At 38.4% G+C, this 26,422-nt stretch overlaps 1 protein-coding gene across 7 annotated transcripts in view; it reads right to left on the bottom strand.

Annotated features, from left to right (window-relative positions):
• PHACTR4 (phosphatase and actin regulator 4) overlaps positions 1-26,422 on the bottom strand; it is a 108,335-nt gene that overhangs the window by 48,026 nt on the left and 33,887 nt on the right. For 6 of the 7 annotated variants that reach the window (XM_063106309.1, XM_063106317.1, XM_063106310.1 and 3 more), the window contains exon 2: positions 18,000-18,053. In XM_063106309.1, coding sequence (XP_062962379.1) covers positions 18,000-18,023 — 24 coding nt within the window. In that variant the 5' untranslated portion in view covers positions 18,024-18,053. Of the gene's footprint in view, positions 1-12,530; positions 12,559-17,999; positions 18,054-26,422 lie in introns of those variants that run through there. The other variant, XM_063106316.1, reaches the window with a different exon arrangement.

Here is a 26,422-nt window from a genome sequence, read left to right as displayed (position 1 = left end):
CTCGGGTTCGTACCAGCCAGCTGCCAAAAAAAAACCCCCAAACAACAACAATGACAACAACAACAAAAATAGTAACGAAGGAGACTAGTTTGTCCCATGAATGTTCACATAAAGCCTCATCTAATCACTACTGTTAGGCTCAAGATCCTCAGCAGAAAGCATCTGTACTTCACATGAACTAGCCTGAAGAACAGGCTGAAAGAGGCAGAGAAGGTTAATGCTAAGGCAGGGCCGCTACAATTACCAGATGCTCACGCTACTTACTCCAAATAATACTGGTCTCTTTCTATGGCTGGCTCACTGGTTGCAAAAAACAAACATAACTGCCTCCTATTCAACATCAAATACTAATACTCTTGCTCCCTGCTTTCTCGCACTTCCAGAGGCAGCATGATTTACCAATGGAAGAAAGCAGAGGCTTTGGAGTCACCTATAACTATGTAAGATTTCAGCTTTCTCATTTACTGATTAGGTGACTCTGGACAAGTAACTTATACGAGTCTCAGTTTACACATCAGTAAAATGGAGATAATTACTCAGAAGTGGGAGGATTAAATAAGAGAAATCTCTAAAAACTGTGATGACAGGAGGTGCTTCATATATTTTGGCTCCCTCTCCCTCCATTTAGATTCTTTTATATAAACGACCCCCATCACTCCAATAGTTTAAACTTAAACACCACACAGTTCTTTAGGAAGAACTGGGAAGATCTATTGTGCTTTTATGTCACAGTAGCTATATATCTCTTCTGCCCTCAATATGGCAGAGATGAAAACATATTTGTATATGTTTACAAATCTACAATATGTTGGACTTTGTTTATGGGAGAAAGAAACTGAAATTATGCCAGCAGGACTGTTTTCAGCTTCACAGAATGAAAGTTCTCAGTCTAAGAAGTTGGAGCTACAGAGATTCTGCCTTTTTGCTCTCTCAAAACAAAACAATTTTTGATAAGCTTTTAAGGATACCCTAGGGGGTCAGTAGAAACTTCTAGAACTGAGGAACGAGTTATGAGAAATTATATATAAGGAAAGTTTCAGCTAAGAAAGGTGAAAAGGTTTCTCTATGGTTGGTTTAAGGATTTAAAGGATCTGGGGAGTTCCTTATAGTATAATCAGTGGGAAAGATAAGTCTAGAAGAAAGTGAGAATTAGCTGAACGGAGATGAGAGAATGTGGAAAAAAATAATTGAGAAAAAAGACTCATAGGTTGTGGGAATGTGAGAAAAAGAGAAGTGAGAGGAGGATATAAATGACATTGATGGAACTTTTAAACCAACATGTGACATAAATCAGTTAATTCAAATTACTGCCAAAGTATCTTCTGGTTAAACCAATGATTTAACCAATTCAATGTTCTATTTCAAATAATGGCTCCAAGAAATGTTTTATTATGGAAAAGGCAGTGGCCACAGTGCACTTTATATAATTTATCTAACTCAATGCTTGCCATATAATGAAATTAAACGTTAAATGAATTGAATTATCATTATTGGGAAACCACAATCCTCATTTATTCATTCCACAAATTTTTGCTGAGCACCCCTAAAGTGTCAGGTATTGTTTTAGATGTTGAGACACAGCATGAAAACAAGGGGGGGGGGGATTCCTGCCCACTTTCTAGTATGTTAGATGGTGAGAAGTGCTATGAGAAAGAAAGGGGAGGAAAGGGAAGCAGGGTGGGCTGAAATAGAGTGTGCTTAATTATAAACTGGGTGAACATAAGGGCCTCATCGGGATGATGACATATCCCCAAAGACCTGAAGTAAACAACACATTCCTCATTTAACTTTCCTCTGTCATCTTCCTAACACTATAGTCTCTTCAGTTCAGTTCAGTTGCAGCAAAATAAAAGGCAACATTTCCAAGAATACTACAAATAAATATTAATTATACTACAGTATATTTTAATCACTAGTAGAGAAGTATTGGTAAACAAATGTGCTCCTCAGTTCTCAAATATCTATGTGCACTGTCCAGTTCTGTGGCCACTAGCCACGTGTGATTGTTTACATCAATATTAATTAAGGTTAAACACAATTTACAATTCAGTTTCTCAGTTGCACTACCCACATTTCAGGTGTTCAGTAGCCACATGTGGCTATCCTACTGCAGAGTGCAGATACAGAATATTTCCTTAACAGCTGAAAGTTTTGTTAGACATGCTGAACTTAAAGGATTTTTAAAGCACACTCACAAGTCTTCCAGTAATAACAAAACAGTATTTAAAAGAACCAACTCCGGGCCGGCCCCGTGGCGCACTCAGGAGAGTGCAGCGCTTGGGAGCGCAGCAGCGGTCCTGCCGCGGGGTTCGGATCCTATATAGGAATGGCGCGGGCGACACCAAGCCAAGGGTTGCATCCCCTTACCGGTCACAAAAAGACAAAAAAATAAATAAAAATAAAAGAACCAACTCCACATTTCATTAGCATGTGGGGTCTATTTTCCATTGCACCAGCTGCTATTGGCAGTATATTCTGAAAGAAATCTTGAAGTTAAAAAAAAGTTTCCTTTTATTCAGTTACAAACTACTTGAGCTATTTATACTCACAATCTTTGATCCTCATTCTTTATTTTTATTTATTTATTTTTTTTTATGGCTGGATGGTGTTTAAGGATTGAACCTTGAATCTTGGTGTTACCAGCACCATGCTCTAACCAACTGAGCCAGTCGGCCAACCCTCGATCCTCATTCTTTAGCAAATGAATCACTACTACTTTTCTAGTAACACTCAGTTAAAGCCTGTGAATATTAAATAACAATTTAAAGCCTAAGGATCCAGGAATGGTTTTATTTCATCCAAAGACCTGTTGAGAGTTATATCTATTTGTTATGAGTTGAAAATTAATAACCTCCATCTAATTGGCCATCCATTTAATATTCTTCCTACTCAAAACAGTACTTTTTCATGAGCCAAAGATAACTTTTTAAAAATTAACTAATTACAATAAAAGTGATTAAAAGTGATATTTATAAAAACTAAGTCCCAACCGACCTCTATTAAGGAACCATGAGGCTGGCCGCTTAGCTCAATTAGAGCGCAGCCTTATAACACCAAGGTCACGGGTTCAGATCCCCGTATCAGCCAGCTGCCAAAAAAAAAGGAACCATGAGGTATCGATGATGTGTAGAAACTAACCAGCCAGAAATGAAGGAGCTCCCATCACAGGGTTTTGAAACATTCTGAATGTTTCCTAGTACAGTGGCATTCATTGTCAGTGACTCAAAGAGATGACTGCCACTACCACTTAATTTTCCTTCTCTCTCTTTCATAACTCTTTCTAAATCAGCTGGTCCTCAAATTCACTTTAAGTAAGTGAGAAGAAATCTGAATATTAGCAACACTAAGTCATTTATCTAGTGGGAATACAATGAATGTCTGATGATAGCTATAACATCTGTAACAGTTATTCAGAGGTTTTTAACAAGAAATCACGTTTAAACATTCTTTTACGGATGTGCAGGAGAATACAGCCTTTATCCTCTACTAAATAAAAAGTCTGAGTAATGAATACCTGATTACACTATGAGTCAATAGTAATTTCTGCAAAAGAACTAAGGATGACTATATAAATGGTGTTTCTATCAAACTTGATCCAGCCAGTAATTCAAATGTACTTTGTTGTTTTCCATGTATGAAATATCCATACTAGGATTCATATTATCTCTTAACTCCATTTTTTCCATGAACTTTTTGAAGACCCTTTGTATCTCTTTTACGCCATTTTCTTCCCTCAAACCCCCCAATTTTCCACAACTACAGGAAGTGTGGCATGGGGCAGGGGGATTTACGTAATTTCTAAAATCAAAAAGCAATTATGTTTTGAATTATACATACCTTTGCTTCTAAATCACATTTAAAAACAGTAATAGAGACTCAAACACATTAACATTTTAGGAAAACAATATAGTGTGATCAGAGAAAAACATGGACAACTTGTGCCTTTGTTCAGCTGCCTATGCTACAGCAATTAGCCTAATCCTAGTTTGACCTTACTGAAAAGCTAACCTTTCTAAAAAGCTTACTAGCATTGCTGTGTCTGTCAAAATGTAGCCACCAAACAAAACCTTCCAAGATGCAAATTTGATGATTGTTATTTCAGCCTAAAAATCATTTCTTTTATTGAAAAAGCCCTAAATTAAACAGGCCCCAACTAGCCATTAGACACTGTACCCATACAGTGTTAGTCTGTTTCTGTTGCCTGAAACTGGGTACTTTATAGAGATATAAAATTATTTCTTACAGTTTTGGAGGCTGGGAAGTCCACAGTCCAGGGGGCATATTTGGTGAGGGCCGCCTTCTGGCTGAGAACTCTCTACGGAGTCTTGTGGCAACCAGGTATCAATCACATGGCAAGAATGGGCCGGCCCGTGGCTCACTCGGGAGAGTGCGGTGCTGATAACACATGGCAAGAATGGCAAGAGCTCTTCCATGTGCTCTTTTTATAAAACCACCACACCACACCCATTATAACTCATTACTCCATGAATGCATTAACCCATTCATAAGAGCATAGACCTCACAATCCAATCAACTATTAAAGGCCCACCTTTCAAATACCATAACTGGATTTCCCACCCTCTTAACATTGTTACAATAGGGATCAAGTTTCCAACACATGAATTTTGGGGGGACACATTCAACTCGGGGGGACACATTCAACTCATAGCACCATATTCACTTTGTTCCCAGGCCTAGGCACCAAGAGCCTTCACAATACCATCTATTCTAAAATCCAAAAAGCTGACAACCAGTTTGCTGTGTTGATTTGTAGTGAATGAAAAGGAAAAAGATAAAGGGCTGAAATGATTCTTCTGCGATTTATTAACTTGGGGCAAAAAGTCTTTTGTATTTTTAAACAATTCTATAAACCTTCTAGGTCTGATAGAATCTGTTTGTGGAACACAGCTTTTGACATCCTCCTATGTGTGTTTGGATCAGTGATAATTTCTTTCTCACCTGTCTCTAGTTTTGTCACTTTCTCATCCATTTTCAACACTGGTGCCACAGTGATCTTTATAACAATATGTTTAATAATATTCTCCACACCTTACAAAAAATCCCTCAAGACCTGACCCAGTGCCTATTCTCTCCTCTCTCCTATATCCATCCTAATCTTTAGTGCTACTGAATCACTTGGAGTTCCTAAACTATGACATTCTCTTAGGTCTGCCAACCTATGCTTTTACTGTTCTCCCTACCTCTGTCTCCCCACTATCCCTAATTTGGCTAACTCCTACTCCTTCAAAATTCAGTTTATGTGTCACCTTGAACCTTTCCACACCTTAGCTGAGTTAGGCATCTCTTTGCTGTGTTCCAAAGTCACCTTGAATATACTTCTACATATAGGGGTATATGTCACTTTTATTCTAGTTACCTGTTTACTCATCTATCTCTATTAAATTGTACACTCTTTGAAAGCAGAAATTTTCTGTATATTCTCCACAAGTAACATAGTACTCAGCACATTCTAGGGATTCAATAAATATTTGAAAAAAATGGAGTAGGGCAGAGGGAGAATAGGATCTTTCACTCCTCTGAAAGAAAGGTTTGCCTATAGGTGTCCCTTTTGGGTTATGGTGTACTTATGCTGGGAAATGTGCCAGGTCTGTAGGTAATGAATATATAATAATAAATCCCTGATAAGTTTTGTGGCAAAAAGAAAAGAAAAGATAGCAATGATTGAGATGATCTTGCTAGCTATGGGTTATATGTTATAAATTCACTTCCACAGATACTTACAGCAATACGTTCTTTTAATTATAGTTGCTTTTAGGTTTATAAAAAACTGATTTAAAAAGTAACTCTGCTTTTCTAGTTCCTAACAGAGACATTTACAAGGACTAAGCTTTAGCACTACCAGTTTTTAATCACTGAAAGCTGATTTCTCGTCTCTGTTTCTTCTCTCCTTGATTCCTGTTTCCTGGCTTCTGATCATTTCACTACATGGTAAAAACTGCTATCAGAAAACTCAGAAGATAAAGAAATAAAATAATACCATCTACTTTATTACGTATGAACAACTCTAACAAAAGACTTGATGAAAAGAAAGTTAAAACTTAGAAAAATAAACAATTCTACTTCCCATACATTCTTTCTCTCTATTCTCTATGAATAATAGGTAACATTCACTGAGCAAGTATTATAATGCCAGGGACTGTTCTAAGTGTCTTGCATACAGTAACTTGTCTAATTCTTACAACAAGCCTGTGAGAAGGATACCACTTATTGTCCCCATTTTATAGAGGAGGAAACTGAGTCACAAGGAGGTAAACTTGCCCAAGTTAATAACGTGGCAAATATCTAAGTAATATGGATCTATACTCTTTGCTACACTATAAACCTAGATAAGTAATAAAAAGCCTCTAGCCCCAGTGTTTCATAAGAAACCCAAATTACTAAAGCACAGGTTCACATCACATTTATGCTCCTTGGGGCGTTATTATTGGCAATGTACAAGTATGTTTTGTGATCACTTATTATCTATCCATGTTCTCAAAGGTAAGTAAGAAGCCTCTAGTTTTTCTTATTTTCCCATATACACCAAATTCCTTTAGATACAAAACAAAAAATCTCTCAAATGAAATCATCACTAAGCTACTCAAACAACACAGATACAGAAAAGAAAATACATAAACTCTGTAAGCAAGCTTTGTTTTAATAATTTCCTTAAGTACAAATCATGCTGAATAACATGGCACGAAATTTCAATAACACAACTATTTTTACTGTATACAAATACTTCATTCTGCCCCAAATAAACAGTTCTCAATCTCCTCTTTAAGAGTTTGGGAGCCCAAACTGTATCTTATTCATTTTTTAAAAATTTCCCTTCACAGTGCTAGGGCAATGAGCCAAAGAAAATTTATGAATAAATTAATAAATAATTCAGTCAGCCATTAACCTTTTGGTTGGGGTTAGGATACTAATTGGCCTTCATTGTAATCAACATTAAGCCATCTATACTGGATACATTATGAGATTATAAACAGAACTGAGCAAGTACACGCCTTTAGTATTAAGCCAAGCTCCTCATCCTAGCAAAAATGTCCTTTCTTTGGTGCCAATTTTTCTTTTACTATTTAAGATATAATTCTTGATCCTTCTTGCTATTCTTGCTTTTTGATTACTGAGCTCAACTCTAAACTGAAGAGGAAAAAGTCTGACCCCTGGGGGTGGGGAGTGGGGGGAATGGACAAAATAAAGCAGCCAGACCCACCTATTCCACAGCATCTAAATTCTTTTGGGATATCATCAAAGGAGACTTAATATGAATTTTTAAAATGCTTAAATATGTTAAATGTAACAGCAAATCTTTTTACATAATGGGGAGGAAAAAAAGGAAAGCTTTAGCTACAGAGCAATCTGATATGACATCATTCTGGTTATCACCAAATAAACAGTTTGATGAGGAAAAACTCCCCCACAAGTCTTCAATGAAGGGTTTTAGATGCCATCAGCACCATCTCACAAGATGAGCTATTATACTACCATCACCTTCTTTAAATAAAAGCCTTGATTATGGCCTCCATGTGCATGTATGTGTACGTGCCCATGTATTTTAGATTCCACTGATGTTTCATATTGTAATCTAAAAAAATTGTCTTGCCTTTGAGTCAAGTCAAAGCTCTGATCATTAAAGGTCATTAATAGAAAGTGAAGCAGGCACAAGCCAACCACTGAGGTTGTTCTGATTATAGTAATAAACACATTGTAGAACTGGTGCAAAAATTAACAGGTGGTTCAACAGAACATACAGTCCAAAAATACACCTGAGACCTTGATAAAGCTTAGTGTGACCAAAATGTCATCATAAACCAATAAAAAAGAGTATTTTTTTTTCTTAAAATATGACCAGTAAGGGGGTCTTAACCCTTGACCTGCTCTCCCAAGTGAGCAACCGGCCATCCCTATATAGGCATCCGAACCCGTGGCCTTGGTGTTATCAGCACCACACTCTCCCAAGTGAGCCACGAGCTGGCCCCTAAAAGGAGTAGTTTACTAATAACTAAACTTTTTTTCTAAACTTACATTTTATAATCATTTTGTCAAATATCGAAAGCACATACAAATTCATTTCAATTATTAAAACTTTTAAATCTGGGCTGGCTGTTTAGCTCACTTGGTTAGAGCATGGTGCGGATAACACCAAGGTCAAGGGTTCAGATCCCTGTACCAGCCAGCTGCCAATCAATCAATCAATAGTATTACATCTATATAATAAATGACTGATCATTTTCCCCATTACTTAATGCAATGCCTCTGTTTACTTATCTACAGCAAATTTCTAGTTTTATCATGTACATTGCATACTTATTAAGATCACTACTAGACACCGTAGAATTTGCTTGTTATTGTAAATGACTTTTAACCCCTTTGATTTTTCTTTTTTCTTTTTGGCAGCTGGCCAGTACAGGGAGCCGAACTCATGACCTTGTTGTTATAAAGTTGCTCTAAACAACTGAGTTAACTAGCCAGCCCTAGTTTTTCTATATGTAACTTATACTGTATATATTATATACATTTTAACAATTCAGTCTTGAATGTTTATTTTGTATTTAGCCAGCCATTTTATTGAAAATTTTTTCCAGGTGATTTTCTTCGAGTATTTTTCATGTTTCTTCTTTGCGGCTAGCAGGTACAGGGATTGAACCCTGGACCTTGGTGTTATCAACACCACACTCTAACCAACTGAACAAACTGGCCAGCCTCCCTCTTTGAGTATTCTTCTAATAATATCAGCCAACAAATATGTAATTATTTTGTTCATTATTGGAAATGTGCTTGTAATTAGTGTTTGTCTTAATATACTATCTAGGACTCCCAAGATTATACTTTATCTAACAAGTTTTATTTTATAAAATGTGTCTTAATGTTATCAATTTTTAAGTCAATTCGGTAGAAATGTAGGTGTCATTATTATTTAAATATTTAAGAAAGAATAAAAATAAATTATCCTATTCCTAAGGTAATTAAAGCTTTTCACTAGAATAAATGAATTTTATAAAAAATTTTTGTCATCTACAAAGATGAACATATCATTTTCCTCTTAGTTTTTGACCTATTTATGTAATAATGTGTTACTATTTATAGATTCCTAAACACAATATTCTTAAATACTGAAAGAAATCCTCTTGGTCATATTGTTTTAACACATTTATAGATCTGACATTATCAAATAGGAAGAAATTTATAAAACAGCATGTTAAAAATGTAACTACGTAGATAATTGCCCTAGAAAAAAATCATGGAAGTAGATATATAAAAATGTTATTATTCGGTTCCCCACACCAGTCAACCATCAAAAATTTTTTTTAAAAAGGTGGGGGGGAGGGGACGGCCTGTGGCTCACTTGGGAGAGTGCAGTGCTGATAACACCAAGGCCGCGGGTTCGGATCCCATATAGGGATGGCTGGTTTGCTCACTGGGTGAGCCTGGTGCTGACAACACCAAGTCAAGGGTTAAGATCCCCTTACTGGTCATCTTTAAAAAAATAATTAATTAATTAAAAAATATATATATATATATTAGTAGTAGTTACCACTGGGTCAAAAGATCAAGTATGATTTAAAATTCTCTTCTTTATGCCATATTTTCTAATTTTCCTGGAAGAAATATGTATTGTTTTTGTAATCAGAAAAAATATAATAATGATTTCTTAGATTTAATATAAACTTTCTACAACTGTATTCATTAAGTGGGATAGGACAAATATATTTTTATACTATCTTTGTCAGCTTTTAGTTATCTTATTAAGATTTTACTAACTTTATAAAATGAAGGTGTATATTATATTTTCCTCTGCTCTATTATGATTGGTATAACATTATAAATATCTGTTCCTTCAATATGAATTAAACTGCCCAAACACAGTGGGCCTACGTACATTTTAACATTAGTCTATATGGAATTTTTATTTCTTGAGTCACTTGGTAAATTAAATTTTCCAAGGAAATTACCCATTTCATTAAGAATTCAACAAAAGTGCCCAAATTCAGTCGACGAAAGAGAATATTTTCAACTTTGTACCATATCCAAAAATTAACTAAGAGAGAATCATTGACCTAAATGTAAAAGCTAAACCTAAAGATCTTGAAGAAAACAAGAGGAAAATCTTTGTGACCCTAGATTAAGCAAAGATTTCTTAGAACACAAAAAGCATGAAAAATAAAAGAAAAATTGATCAAATTGGATTTCATTAAATTAAAAACTTCTGCTAGGGGCCAGCCCATGGCTCACTTGGGAGAGTGTGGTGTTGATAATACCAAGGCCATGGGTATGGATCCCTACATAGGGATGGCCGGTTAGCTCACTTGGGAGCGTGGTGCTGACAACACCAAGTCAAGGGTTAAGATCCCCTTACCTGTCACCTTTAAAAAAAAAAAAAAAATTCTGCTAGTAAGAAAATGAGAAGACAAGCCACAGGCTGGGAGAAAACTTCTGTATAACATATATCATTGCCTATGCAGGGTGCATAACACAATTGATAAGGGCTCAGTATGAAGAAATAAATGAAGATGGAAACAAATCTGCACATTTAGTCAAACTATCACACTTGCTATGATTTTCTAGGAGTAAAGTAGTACTCAGAAGTAATGAAAAGTGGTGATAGGATATAGGAGATAGTTCAAACTACCTTTCAGGCTTGCATTATTACTACTATAGCTCATCTTTTATGCCAACAGAAGGAATAATTACATGATATCTGTCATTCAAGTTCACAGAAACTGGAGTCTTCACTCTATTTCCCTTAAGACTAGTAATTCTCTTATTCAGAAAACTTATGTATGGAAGAAATACATACAAATATATATTGTGTGCTTACTGTTGGGCACTGTGATGTAACAGTAAAAAAGACGCTGCCCTCCATAAATTTATACCCTTATCAAGAAATAAGGTGACAGAAGATATATTTATTTTGGATGGATGACCAGTCCAGGGATTCAAACCCTTGACCTTGATGTTACCAGCACTATGCTCTCCCAAGCAGCCAGCTCTGACAGAGGATATTTTAGATACACTTATAATAATGCTAAATTAAGTTCCTAATCAAAACCACAAGGGAAAAAATGGGTCTAGTATCATTTTTGGAATCATGTAATCCCAGAGGAATTTATCTCCTACACCCTAAGGATCTCAAAACTAATTAAGTTTGCATTTTGTCCTTCATTCTTAAAGAGGAGGGAGGGAAGGACTGTGTTATTGACATATTTTAAGCTTCAAGTGGTAACAACATAATATCACAACATTTTTTCCCATGAACTTTGAAGTGAAGTGCATTAGCTTTGGGCATGGCTCCTTCACAGTTAGGAAAAACCCCATCATACCATAGTGATTTATAAATTCAGATACAGAGTAAGAAGACAATAATTGACTTTATTTGTTTAGGAAATAATTAATTCTATTTACTACCTTAACAAACTACTTCTCTTATTTCCTATATGAAACAAATTCTAATCAAAAGGAGACATTACGTTGTAAATCTGTTCCCAGAATACCATGCATATGAATAAAGCTTTTGCAACTAGCTTTAAGTTTATTTTTTTGTTTGTTTTTGTTTTTGTTTGGCAGCTGGCTGGTGCAGGGAACCTAGCTTTAAGTTTATAATTCACATTAATAATCTATATCTCATTAAATAATTATTTCAAACACACACCCAAAAAATATTTCCAAAAAACTGTCTTCACATCTGTAGAAGGGAGGGTATATAGAAAACTTTAAAAGTAGTCAGATGTTTTAAAACATTTTGGGAAGGTAATTAGTATACAAATCTTCCTTCATCCAAAAAATCTTTTTTGTTGTTGGTTTTTTTTGGCGGCTGGCCAGTACAGGGAACCTAACCATGACTTTGATGTTATGAGGCTGCACTCTAACCTAACAAGATAACCAGCCTGCCCCCAAAATCTCTCTTTTTTAAAAGATGACCGGTAAGAGAATTTTTTTTTTTTTTTTTTTTTTTGTCGTTTTTTTCGTGACCGACACTCAGCCAGTGAGTGCACCGGTCATTCCTATATAGGATCTGAACCCGCGGCGGGAGTGTCACCACGCTCCCAGCGCAGCACTCTACCGAGTGCGCCACGGGCTCGGCCGGTAAGAGAATCTTAACCCTTGACTTGGTGTTGTCAGCACCACATTCTCCAAAGTGAGCTAACTGGCCATCCCTATATAGGGATCCAAACCTGTGGCCCCAGTGTTACCAGCACCACACTCTCCCAAGTGAGCCACAGGCCAGCCTCTCAAAATCTTTAATTCAGCACTTTTTAACAAACGATATGTCAGGGTCTCAGTTCCTTTTCCTCTTGCATGCTGTGGGGAGAATGGCTGTTAACCCATAAACAGTTCAGAAGGAAGAAAGGAGAAGCAGGAATGAGCCATTTTTAAAAGCAGTGGGGGCGTGAAGCATCACAGTAGCATAAGTTGTGTGCACATCCTCTCTAGACCCTTTCTTCACCCAGTACTTGTGTACAGTATAGCCATTACATTTTTCTTTTAACTTGCAGCGTATGCCAATATAGGTTAATAAGTAATACCTTCACTGTATTTTATCCAGGTCCCTTTGAAATGAGAAGAAAGGGAAGGGACCTAAAATAAAGAGAATCAGGATAAAAAATGTTGGATTCTGCTATCACTTTTCCCACTTCATAACCTCAAATATCTGCCTCACATCAACCTTTGTAAAATTCTGCAGGTCTGTTTTCTGAAAGGGAGAAAACAAATGGTCTCTGAACTAGGAGACACAAAAGGCAGTTGATGGTGGTGATACAGCAGTAAATCTGGAAGGAAATTAAGTGAACACATGCATAATTGATGCTGAATGCTGTAACCTCTATCCAGTCTTCTTCATCTGTTATTGTCCAAATAGGAATGGGAAGACTCTGCCCCTTGGGTCCTGATACTGAAATGGGAATGTTCCTCAACAATAAGGCCAAGAAGCTCACTGTACATGTAAAGTCCAAAGGCAACCAGCCTACATATTTAAAGCTTCTAATTGGCTATATAGTCTCCTACTCTTAATCATAAGCAGACAGCTAATTATTACTAGACATAAGAGAAAAGCCCTAACATAAAAGAGACTGAAGCAAACAGAGGAAACAACTTTATGGAAAAAGACTATGCAGGGCAAAGAAAATTTGTTGAAAAAATGAAAGGATATTATGAAAAGAAACATCCAGAGAATTTTTTAAAACTTCCTGGAGATTAAAAACATAATAGTAGAAAAGAAAAACTTAATAGAAGTAGAAAATAAAATTGAATAAATCTTCCAGGAAATAGAGCTAAAGGAAAAAGAGATGAAAATTAGAGAACTATGGAGGTCCAAGATCAAGATGCTACTAGCAATCAAGAAAGAGGAAGACACAGGATTTAGGAAACAAAAGAGCCAACACAGGAGAGCAGCAGAGTTGCCAGGAGAAGCGAGAAGAGATATCCCGGGATAACAGCTGTGTACTGCACATAGAGGACCACCTGTCTAGATTGGAGCAACGTGACTCAAGATCTCTGCTGCCATTTATCCTCTTTTTAGAGTTAAGAATATAGTGCCCAGATGAGCCTGGACCTCAGCTTGTCTTGACTGAATGCTGATGAATTTCTTCTTTCAACATACTTGGCAGCCTAATGAGCTCAGTACACTCATTTCATCCCACAGAAGTGTTCTTTAACTGACTCTTGAAAGTTGTATGGTCAACTTAGGAGAAACCAAAGCTGCTCACTCCCTCTGACCATATTTCTGCCAAATGTCCAAGACCTGGTCCATACTGGAACCCTGCCCAATGCAACTTCCAGTACTAAGTCCTGACTTTGCCCATGACTTCCACAGAAGGGGCTCTGTGAACTCCAGAAAACTGAAGCAAGTATGGTGCCTTGATCTCTGGGGATCCCTGATATCCTTTCAGGAGTCCAAGAGGTAAAACTAAATAAATAAAAATACTGCAAATTGCCTTTTTCACTGTGTTGATACTTGCACTTGTGGTACAAAAGCAATGGTGAGGAAAACTGCTGGCACCTTAACACAAATCAAAGCAGCAGCATCAAACTGTAGGAGGAGTCATTGTATTCTTCACAACTATACTATTAAGTTAAAAATAAAACTTTTTTTTTGGCAGTTGGCCAGAATAGGGATTCCAAGTGTTGACTTTGGTGTTATCAGTACCACGCTCTAAGCAAGTGAGCTAACTGGCTAGCCCAAAAATAAAACCAATTTTCATTTAAGAATGTCCTTGATAGGAGCTGGCTGGTTATGGTTAGCTCAGTTGATTAGAGCGGCCAAAAAAAAAAAAAAAAGAATGTCTTAGTGAAGCAATAAAGATTATTAGTTTTAATAAATCTCAACCCTTCCATACATGTCTTTTTATTATTTTGTGTGATAACACAAAAAGTATGTATGAATCATGTTTGTATACTTAAGTATGATGGTTATCTCCAGAAAAGGCACTAGTATGATTGCATTGCAAGCTGCACTAGCCAGTTTTCTTCATGAAATACCATTTTTATTTAAAATAATGAATGACAAACTACATTATTCAAGCTTTGATATTTGACAGACATTTTCTCAAAAGTAAGCCTGTCACTAACAAAGAAAACTGACAGTATTTGTTGCCAATGATATAACTCAAGTTTTCAAGTGAAAATTAGAATTTTGGAAAATCTATATCTACAGTGAGTTTGACAGCATACCAATATTTAAAGACTTTTCTGATGAGACCAATACTGGTATTAACAAAAATGATTTTTAAATATTACATAATGAAATGAGTAAGAATCTGTTCATGTAGGAAAGGCTCTAGAGGCCTTAGATCTTACCCACTGGAACTTGATGGATAAAAATCCCTTGCTACTTTTATTTTCAGAATACTACAAATAATTCTTTTTCAATATATCTATATAACTGTTAGCTAACTTGATTATAACAAAATTCTCACTCCATTTTTTTTTTCCTCCGGTGACTGGCCAATACACAGACGGAACCCTCGACCTTGGTGTTATCAGCACCATGCTCTAACCAACCAGGTAACTGGCCAGCCCCTCGCTCCATCTTATAGGGGCTTCATCTTCTTAGAAACAAACTCATTTTACATTCAGAATTCTTTTCTTTGTCAAATGGGCATTGAGTACACCAAACTGTTACCATATGTATGTTTTGTAAATAACTAAGAAAAAATCAGTATAACATTTAAAGGAAGAATGAAGACAGAAAAGGAGGCTGATTGTTAAATATAACTATGAATCATTTCTTTTGTTTTTCTTTTTTTCTTATACTTTTTCTTTTCTTTTCTTGAATCATTACTGTTTTTCTCTAAAATCCACATTACAAATTTAAATGTTAATTTACAAATCCCAAAATTTAATAAGTGTAAGAGAAAAAATCCTCCCACTAACACAGACCCATACTCTTGCCTCTCTAAGTAAACAATCAAGAGTAGGAGGCTGGCCAGTTAGCTCAGCTGGTTAGAGCTTGGTGTTATAACATGAAGGTCAAGAGTTTAGATCCCCATATGGGCCAGCCACCAAAAAACAAACAAACAAAAAAAAACAAAAAAACCCAAAAAACCCAACATCAAAAGCACATTTCACCCATTTTGATATTCTCTAGTAAATTTAAAGTGTATTTAAATTTAATTTCAGTTGAATTTAATTAGTTTAATAAATTTAATTAATTAGATTATATTAAACTTTAAGTTATACTTAAGTTGGATGAGGAAAGGAGGTAACTTGGAGAGAAAACTTAAGTTTCCAGTAAAGACCTTTGGAGTTTTCATGCATTACTCTAATTTATCATATGGACATGTTCTTTAGAATCTGTCACCAGGCTACTAAAAACAACTTGATTTACCTAATTCTTCACAAATAATCCTCTCAAGAAATAACTTGGTAATGAAATTACAAATTTATGAATAAAGTACTTACTGCCCTCTAGTGTTCAAACTAAGGATCTCATTGATGAACTAGTAATCCTGTAAAGTATCCTTCTGGGAAAAAAAAGTCAAGGTCCTAAAGAAGTCATCTAGTTTCATTATAATCAAAGGAGAAATTCTGATCTTGCAAGGTTTTCAATAGCAGTCTTCTCAAAGCAAGACAAAAATTAATTATCAGAGCTGTCAAAGAGCCTAACCTCAGTTATCAATCGGTAACTGGACAAGAGCAGAATATAAACTTGGTAAGATTTTTACTATACTTCTTCAAGTTGCACTGGCATAAAAAGGGATTTGGGAAGACTTCACTGCTGAGTCTGAAGCAGTGAAGAATCAGAAAATGCTTGAATCAAATGCTTCCTCCAGCATGCCTTGAGGTTAATCAAGTAAAACTGTCTTGATTCCTTTTTTTTTTTTTTGCTGATGAATATTTTTAAATGGAAAGTACTTCTTAACTTGAAAAATCTGATATCTGGGCCGGCCCGTGGCTCACTTCGGAGAGTGCGGTGCTGATAACACCAAGGCCAAGGGTTCGGATCTTACATAGGGATGGCTGGTTGGCTCAATGGCTGAGTATGGGCTGACAACACCAAGCCAACGGTTAAGATCCCCTTACCAGTCATCTTTTTTTAAAAAAAGAAAAAAAAGAAAAATCTGATATCCCAAGATGCATCTCTCACTTTGAAATAAAAGTCAATAGGAAAATAGAGTTCAACACACAGTAACTGACTGTTTACAGTCACAAAGGCAGATATTAAACCTTTGCAAATCTACATTTATATTCCCTTACTCATGTTGCTAGATGAAATATGACATATGGGCAAAACTTAATTAGAAATATTACACATCCCTGCTAGTATGATTACTTCTGTGTAATCTTTCATTGACCAACTACTAATGAAGCACTACAAGGCACACTTGTTTCTGAAAAATTAGCAAAACTAAATTTCCAGCCAAAGAGAAGTATACATAAGTTACTGATTGATCAAAATAGAGAACTTTAAATTTCTCAATTTAACTTGCTAAATGGTTTTATTAGAGGTAACTAATATTCTAGAGCAGCAGTTCTCAACACATGGCCTAGGGACCCCTGGGGATCTCCAATACTCTTTTAGGAGGCCTGTAAGGTTAGCACGTTTTTTTTTTTAGTATTATTTTTTATAATAGTTATTTGCCTTTTTTGTTTTTTTTTTTAAAAAGATGACCAGTAAGGGGATCTTAACCCTTGACTTGGTGTTGTCAGCACCACACTCTCTGAAGTGAGCTAACCAGCCATCCCTATATAGGGATCCGAACCCATGGCCTTGGTGTTATCAGCACCACACTCTCCCAAGTGAGCCACAGGCCAGCCCTTGTTATTTGCCTTTTTTCTCTCATTATCTCCTAACTGTACAGTTAATTTTCCAGAGTCTATATGGTATTTGATAACACACCAGACTGAATGTAGAAGCAGATATGTGAATCTAGCTGTCTTCTATTAAAGCAAATGTTAGAGATTTGCAAAAATGTAAAACAATACCACTCTTCTCACTAATTTTTCTTTGTTTATTCTGGGCACTATTTTTCATTTAAAAATGTTGTTTATGTAATAAATAGTGGACTTATTAATATTATTTTTAAATGAATTAGTATATTTTAAATTTCTCAGGTTTAATGGAGGGGCTGGCTGGTTAGTTCAGTTGGTTAGAGTGTGGTGCTGATAACACCAAGGTCCAGGGTTTGATCCCTGTATTGGCCAGCCACTAATAAATAAACAAATTAATTAATTAACTTAAATATGTTTTTAAAAATGTACATGTGAAGATTTATATAATCTTTTAATTCTATTTTTCCACAAACTTCTTGAAGTACCGTCATACAGTAAATATCAATAGATATGTCATACAAACAAAAGCTCGTTATGCCCTCAGTTATATTTGAGTATAAAAGGATCCTGAAAGCAAAAAGTTTGAGAACCATTATTCTAGAGAGTAGCATAATGAATATGAAAAAAAAATTAATTTACTATCAAAACTTATTAAAGTTTTGATTTTCAGAAATGAAGTTAAAACACAAATATCATTAACTAAGTAAAATGGAGGCGGTACTCACCAAATGGATCTTCCATATCACCATTAACCAGTTTAGGGAGGTGGGTTATAGTTTCTAAAAAGAGAAAAAGGTAAATGATATATACCGAAAATGTAAAATCCATCACCTTTTATGTTTTTTTAAAAAATAAGCCCAATTCAGTAACACTGATTATAATTTAAAACTGGAACATTACAGAAACGAACATATAACTCATTAAACGAAAACATTGCCGACTGGGAGTTATTTTAAGGGAGTTGAGATAGATATATAATACTAAAATATCGTGAACTTCTACAACTAATTTTCATTTAAAAAATATATCATTCTCAGTTTCCTCAAATAAGTTCCCTTTCCAATCTGCATCTTAAATTTACCAGAATATAAGGAAAAGGGCAAGTTTTTATGTAAAACAAAAACAGACTTCCAGTCAAGATGGTGGAACAGATAGTCCCCAGCATCATTCTCTCCGACAAATCAATCAATTTTCAACTATAAAAAAGCAAGGACAGGCCCGGCCTGTGGCTCACTCGGGAGAGTGTGGTACTGATAACACCAAGGCCACGGGTTCGGATCCTATATAGGGATGGCCGGTTCGCTCACTCGCTGAGTGTGGTGCTGACAACACCAAGACAAGGGTTAAGATCCCCTTACCAGGGGATCTTTAAAAAAAAAAAAAAAAAAAAAAAAAGCAAGGACAGCCAAGCTGGGGCCACTAGAGCTCAGGGGAAGAGGAGGAGAGACCTATGGAGTGCACGAAGGCAGTAGAAGCCACAATGAGAGAAAGAAAGGACTGCTCTGACCATTTCAAGCCCCAGCCGTGTCCAGGCTGGAGCTGGTGAGAGTACAGAGCAGGAGCCAGCAATAGTCACAACTGTGCCCTTCGGATAAAGTTGCTTGGAGGTGGCAGGGGAGAAGAGGGCCTTGGTGGCCCCCAGGCCTGCAAGACCACTAACAGGGTTCCTGTGGACCCACATAGGAGTGAAGAGCCACAACAACTGAAAAAAAGGAGCCACTTAGAAACCGGTGAGTCATTGCAAGGGACCTGCGCACAGCCTGTCCCATGGGAAGTGTTTGTAGCACGGGCGGTGTGGGAGAAGGACCCACTGGGGGAACACTGGGGCACAGCAAGGACAGCTGATCTGCCCCTCAATCAGCGTAGGACCACTCAGAGGAGACTGGTCAGGAATTGCACAGGGTGCAGTTTGATGAAAAGACTCAGGCCCAGACCAGAGTGTCTACACAACCCAGGTGCACCGGATCTCTCCAGAGCCGAAAGTACCTATAAAGTCAACCATTAAAACCTGAGCTGCACAAAAAGCCTTCCCTAGGGAATCAGCAGCAAAGCAGCAATTTAAACTACACAGCTCAAGTACTGGTCCCCACAGGAAGTTCCCCCTTTTTAGAAGTAAGCAAAGGACTACAAATTAGTTCCAGCACAGAGTTTACGTGGTAGGATCAGCAAATAATCCAACACAGAACTGAAAGAAAAAACAAAGTTCCCGCAACCAGAGACAAAGTTTCGTATTAACTAGTAAAGGTCTCATTTCACCAAAGAACACCTATAACACCTAGAAGGACTGGAAGTCCCCTGGGCTACCAACCCAGAAAGGGGGGAGGGCTGGAGGCCTTAGCCATGCCCCCCCACACCCGCAACCAATCCCGAGGGTGGGGGACAAGGGCCACACCCCCCAACGCCCACAGCCAGCCCAGCAGTGACCACCCAGCTGCCACAGGAAGTGTTGCGGGCTCTCCCTAGGTGGGTCAGTGGGGTGCGGAGGGCCTCAGGCACTACCCCCAACACCAGCAGCCAGCCCAGCAGTGACCACCGAGCTGCTGCAGGAAGCACCATGGGCTCTCCCAAGCTGGAGCGGTGGGGGGGGCCAAGGGCCTTGGCCGTGCCCCCCAACACCCACAGCCAGCCCAGTGGGGACCACCAAGTCACCGAAGAAAGGGAGAGCCGGGGCAGTGGGGGGCAAAGGGCCTCAGCCACACCCCCACACACACATGCAACCACCCCAGCAATGACCATCAAGCCACAGCAAGAAGGGCCCTAGGTTCCCGATCTGGGATGGTAGGGGGTGAGGGCTTTTGCCACATCCCTCTGACATCTGCACCCAGCCCAGCAATGACCAAGCCACTACTGGAAGCCCCCCTGTCTTCCCTGTGGGAATGAGGGGGGTGCCACAGGCCTCAATCCCACCCCTCCTCCTTCCTCCTTCTTCCATCCCATTTCCTTCCCCTTTCCCCTCTCCCCCTCCCTCCCAACTGCTCTGCAACAACATCCTAGAATGTAAAAAATAATACTGATAAAATTACATTTTAAAAAACAGACAAAAACCCAAAATTACATTGATAATTCTCCATTAGCATACTCCTGGAAAAAATAATACTTTGCCTTTATCAAGCTCCTCCCATGAGAGGAACTAGAGGGCCGGCCTGCGGCTCACTTGGGAGAGCGTGGTGCTGACAACACCAATTCAAGGGTTAAGATCCCCTTACCGGTCATCTTTAAAAAGAAAAAAAGACATGAGAGGAACAAGAATTGCCAGGCACTGAGGGTAGAGTTGTGCCCAAGAAAGACAGATAATAGTAACAACAGAGAACATTTGTTAAATACTTACTATATATTTAGGTTCAAACTTAATTCTTATTTCAACTGTATCATGATGGTACTCTTATTATGCTCATTTTATAAAGTAGAACAGTGAGATCTTCATGGATAAGCGAACTCTTTATGAATTTGGTCTTTAGGATAGTAAAGAAAATTTTAATGTTGAAATCAGTTCATTTTCCAATGTAGATGACCCCAAACTCTAGCTTTTAGACTGTTGTAAATTAATCTAATTATTATATTTTCCTGCCTTAATATGTTTGTTTCTTTTCGGTGGCTGTCTGGTATGGGTATCTGAACCCTCGACCTTGGTGTTGTCAACACTGTGCTCTGACCAATTGAGCTAACTGGCCAGCTCTATATGTTCTTTGTATCTCTAATTTTGTAAGAGTATTAATACTTATTCTGATTGATTTTATTTATATTTAGTGAAAAAAATTTTTTAAATGATAAAAAAGACCCACCAAAAAAACCCAAAAACAAACTCGTATAAACACCTGAGAAAGGATATGAGGGACATGGCTTTTTTTTTTCAGTTTTGTTACTCTTTAATTTTAATTAGCTTTGTGGTACAAAAGTTGATCAATTTCAATATTTCCATTTAATCTTAGAGTACATAAAATTTCATCTTTTACATTTTTCTCCAAGAAAAATAACTGAAATACAAACATCCAATTTAACTAAGAATTAATTTTGATCTTAAAGTATGTCCCTAATTTACTACAGAATAACAGTGGTTAAGAGTAGTTCCAGCTTTCAAGGAAACGCAATGCAATCAATAAACTATGGAATGTCTGAGGGACATCTTTGAGGGAGGAAATTGGTTTTGCCTAAGGAAAGTGGAAGTTATTTTAGATACAGGAGGATGGTTCAGAGAGCTATAAGTTTAGAACATTCAAGTATGAAAATAAAACAAAAAAATGTTTTGAAGGGAATTTGACTAAGTATAGATATCCAGCCTTCTTCACCCCAATCAAGACATGGGTCAAATCTGCCCGATCCAGCTTTCTATTCCTCCCATGGTTTTGATTCAAAGAGCATTCCCTAATAAACATTCTGAATACTTAACTCCAATTCTGAGCCTCCTTTTCAGAGTACACAACCTACTGATGGTTAGTCCCAGAAATGATCAGAGAAAACTGGGAATTAAATGGGGTTCTAAAGTTGAATCACGAGCTAACTAGATGGCAATGAGGATCCCATCATTGGTGGTTGGTGTAATACTTGGCACAAGATTCTGGTCTAATTCTTAGACTTTTTTTTTTTTTTTTGTCGTTTTTTCGTGACCGGCACTCAGCCAGTGAGTGCACCGGTCAGTCCTATATAGGATCCGAACCCGCGGCGAAAGCGTCGCGGCGCTGCCAGCGCAGCACTCTACCAAGTGCGCCACGGGCTCGGCCCCTAATTCTTAGACTTTTGCCAGTGGTGAATAGTGATGGTCTAGTGTGGAAGAGAATGCACTAGTTGATTAGCTGTATCAGGCACTTGAAGACTAAGGAGAAAACAGTAACTAAAATGACAATGAAATTGAAAAGCTATTGCTGTAAAAAAAGAAACAAAAAGATGAAAGTGACTAACAGTCAATTTAAAGCCAAATGTGAAAGCCACAAGGGCTCCTTGGGTAACTTACAAAAAAGGGTTTTTCTTTTCTTTTTCTTTTTTTTTTTTTTTTGGTGGCAGCTGGCCAGTAAGGGGATCTGAACCCTTGACCTTGTCAGCACTTGGCATTCTAACTAACTGAGCTAACTGGCCAGCCCAAAAAAGGCTTTTTCTGTTACAACAGGAGGACACAAAAAGCTGAAGGCCAGGCCCAGGAGTCAATTGTCTGTGTAGCCCAGCTCCAAAGGTTAGTTCTCAATCAAAGGAGCATGTTATACCAATGTCAGGGCCTTGACTGGGAAAGAATAAGACCCTAAAACATGGGATGCAGACATATGAGTTGAGACCCCTCCAAAATCTCAAATGCCCTGATATCTCTTAAACCCCCTGAAATTGCAAAAGCAGCCCACCCTCCCTTTAAGAGCTAGTGCTCTCCTCTTGCTTGAAGATAATTCAGAGGCCTCCCCACCCAACTCCCAAAACAACTATGTCCCGTCAGGATCTGCTGCTGCCAGCATACCTACTAACTAACTACCATGCTTCCTAGCTAATAGGTCTTTAACTTGTAGTAGGTCACAGCATAATCCAGCCCAGATGTGCTGGGCCTGATAAAGTCAGGAAGGCCAGCATGTACTGGTAGGGGCCAGAGGAGTACACATATGACTATTTACTGAGGGTTTCTGAACATGAGGACCAGAACATAAGATAGAAAAGGGAAAGGTTATCAACCATTCTTTAGAGATATGGAACTTAACACCCTGGCCAAAACCCCAGGATACAGTGTGAACTCACCACTGGGATGGTGCTTAGAAGCTGGAAAAGTGATGGCCTATGCTAAGTAAAGTTGCAATGCAAAATTTTTTTTTTGTCTTTTTTTCGTGACCGGCACTCAGCCAGTGAGTGCACCGGCCATTCCTATATAGGATCCGAACCCGCGGCAGGGGCGTCGTTGCGCTCCCAGTGCCGCACTCTCCCAAGTGCGCCATGGGCTCGGCCGGCAATGCAAAATTTAAGTGGCAGACAGCGGAGGAAGGGATTAAAAGCCTCAGGGAAGTAGGCATGCTAAAGTGGATGTATTATATCTGGTCAGAAAACTCATCAAATAATTATGTTCCTTGGAAAAAACAGGAGAATGCCATAAGAAATGTGCCATAAGAAATGATGAGGAGGCGTCAGCATCATTAAGAAGTTTAATAGTTGTCTTCCTCCATAAGAGAGGTTACAAAACTAAGCTTGCTGATAGCAAAGTCCATAACAGGAGCCTGAAAAAAGAAGAGACCGGGTCATGATATTTAACTATTAGAAGTCAGGTGGACCCAATTACCATAATGACCAGCAATATTAGTGGCAAAGGGACATGACTCAGAGATTTATGGAGATAGTTAATAGAACATGATGTCACTAGAGGCAAAATAGACGAGCAGCCAATAAGAGCACTACTCTTTTTGTAACATTAAAAAAAAAAAAAAAAAATCAAGGATGAAAGATCAGGATGCTGAGGATGGTCACCCCAATGAAAAATCAGGATTCCAGGCCGGCCCGTGGCTCACTCGGTAGAGTGCGGTGCTGATAACACCAAGGCCACGGGTTCGGATCCTATATAGGGATGGCCGGTTAGCTCGCTGGCTGAGCGTGGTGCTGACAACACTAAACCAAGGGTTGAGATCCCCTTACCGGTCATCTTTAAAAAAAAAAAAAAAAAAAAATCAGGATTCCATGCCCAGTTTCTGGATTTGAACAAGTTTCAGACCCTATATCCACTGACTGAAGTAGGCCAAGTACCCAGGAGAAAGGAACCTGCAATTCCAAAATACAGTATAACAATTACTTGAGAAAGCTGTGGCCCTGAGAGAACTTTACACTATAGGTCTCATAGATTCTGGTGTTCAGAAGGTCCCTACACTTGGAGTTTAATACTCTGCAGTTACCAGCTTGAAATTCCTATAATTTTAATCTAAAAATTCTGTAAGTAAAGTCTGATGGGAAAATGGAGCATGTGCTAGGGACTTGGAGCCTCAGCTCACACACAATTAGCCTCCCACCATTTCCCCAGAAAGGGTTCTTAGCCACCCACTCCATGCCCTCTGGTCCCATCTCTTCTCTGCCTAGGCTGGCAGTGCCACAGTGCTTTGGTGGACAATTCCACAGGGACCTCTTGCCTGCTCTCAGTCCAGCTGTACTGTGCACGCAAACTATATAGTTGCTCTACCTATGGCTGTTCACTCAGGTAACTGTAAACTGGGGAAAGGGGAACACACTAACGTTTTGAGGACTGGTTGGCATTGAGACCTGAAGCCTGGAAGTGTCATCATGGGCTTATAAAGGCCAGGATATAGGGGCTGGCTGGTTACTCAGTTGGTGAGAACACGAAGTTAACACCACCAAGGCCAAGGGTTCAGATCCCCATACTAGCCAGCCACCAAAACAAACAAAAAAACAACCACCAGGAAATAAATGGAGTCCTGGCCAAGATTCAGCTCATGGTGGGTCCCCTGGGTCTGTGGACCCTCCTGGAAGCCATTTCCCTGGTCCCTGAATGCAAAATTGAGACGGACATACTTGGAAATTTGTGTAACCCCCATTTTGAGTACTTGGCCTGTGAGATAAGAGTTATCACACTGGAAAATGCCAGGTAGAAGGAAGCCTCTAAAGGTGCCCCACCCCACCTGCCACCATAATAAATATAAAACAAAACAATATTGTATGAGGGGGGGAGGGGAGGATGGCAGAAATTAGTATTATACCCCTAGAGAATGCAAGGTTCAACAGTATGGTCCCTGTGGAAACCTGACAAATCCTGGAGTAAGGAAGCACATTACAGGAAACTCAACCTAATAGTAGCTGCAATTGCAGCTGACATGCCAGATGTGGCATCTCTGCTATAACAGATTAGCACAGCCCTAAGAGCACAGTAGGCAGCCAATGATTGGAGGAATAAGTTTGGTCTTTTTTTTTTTAATCTCTATCAGAAAACAGAATAAAAAACAATTCACATTCACATGTAACTGATACAAATTTACAGGACTATGTCAACTTTGCCATCCTCTGGCATAATACAATCCTAATAGATATGGATCATCTGGACTTCCTGAAGAAAATCACACACTGATCCACTATACTAATATCCTACTAACTAGACTAGATGAGCAAGAGGTGGACAGAACAACGGAGGCCTTGACAAGACATGTGCTATTCAGAGGATGAGAGATAAATACTACAAAAATATAGGCACCCATTACATCAGTAAAAATTTTAGAGGCCCAGTAGTCAGTGGCATGATAAAACATGCCATTCAAGTAAAGGCATCCAAGTAAATTACCCCATCTTGCAACTCCCATCAAGAAGAGGCAAGCACAACACCTAAAGTTTTGGCTTTTATTTTTATACTGGGTGACACAAAAAGTTGACAGTTTTGAGAGTAGGAGAGAACAGGAAAGACTTAGCAGATCTAAGTGGTGATGCAAACAACCTACCAAACCATTTGGTAGTAGAGGTATTATGTGGCAAGCCCCGGTGGGAGAATTACTACACAGACCCCTGAGGTTCTAAAACAAGGCCATTCCATTTGCAGTAGAAAGTGGTAGGCCTTTTGCAAAACAACTCTTGGCATGCTACTGGGCCCTAGTAGATATGGAGCACCTGACCATGAGACACCAAGTGCTCATTTATCCAAAATCACCCATCGAGACCTGAGTTCTGTGAAACATATGAAATCATAAGGCTGGGTGGACTCAGCAACAATCCATCATAAGTTGAAAGTGATACATCCAGGATCAAGCACAAATAGGACCAGACTGCACAAACATGAGCAGGTAGTCCAAACCCTCAAATCATCCACCACTGTTGCACCATTGCCTCTCCCTCAGCATATACCTTTGGCCATATGAGGGTACAAGCCAAAAACGGACAGTGGCTACACTACAGCCTCACTCAGGGCATGGCACTGAAAGACAGTGGTGAAGAAAAACCCTCCCAGGCTGGCCGGTTAGGTTGGTTGGTTATAGAGCGGTGTTATAACACCAAGGTCAAGGGTTTGGATTCCCGTACTGACCAGCTGCCAAAAAAATAAAAGAAAGAAAAACCCTCCCAATGGGCAGAGCTTTAGGCAGCACACCTGATTGTCTACCTTATGTATACAAAGACATGGCCTGAGGTTAGAATATACACAGATAGATATAGGCAAATGTTCCAGCTGCTGGTCAGGGGTATGAGAAAAGACTGATGTTATGGC

The sequence above is a fragment of the Cynocephalus volans genome, chromosome 8, assembly GCF_027409185.1.
Source record: "Cynocephalus volans isolate mCynVol1 chromosome 8, mCynVol1.pri, whole genome shotgun sequence".
In the NCBI taxonomy this organism is placed as follows: domain Eukaryota; kingdom Metazoa; phylum Chordata; class Mammalia; order Dermoptera; family Cynocephalidae; genus Cynocephalus; species Cynocephalus volans.
This window is presented reverse-complemented; position numbering and strand designations above follow the sequence as displayed.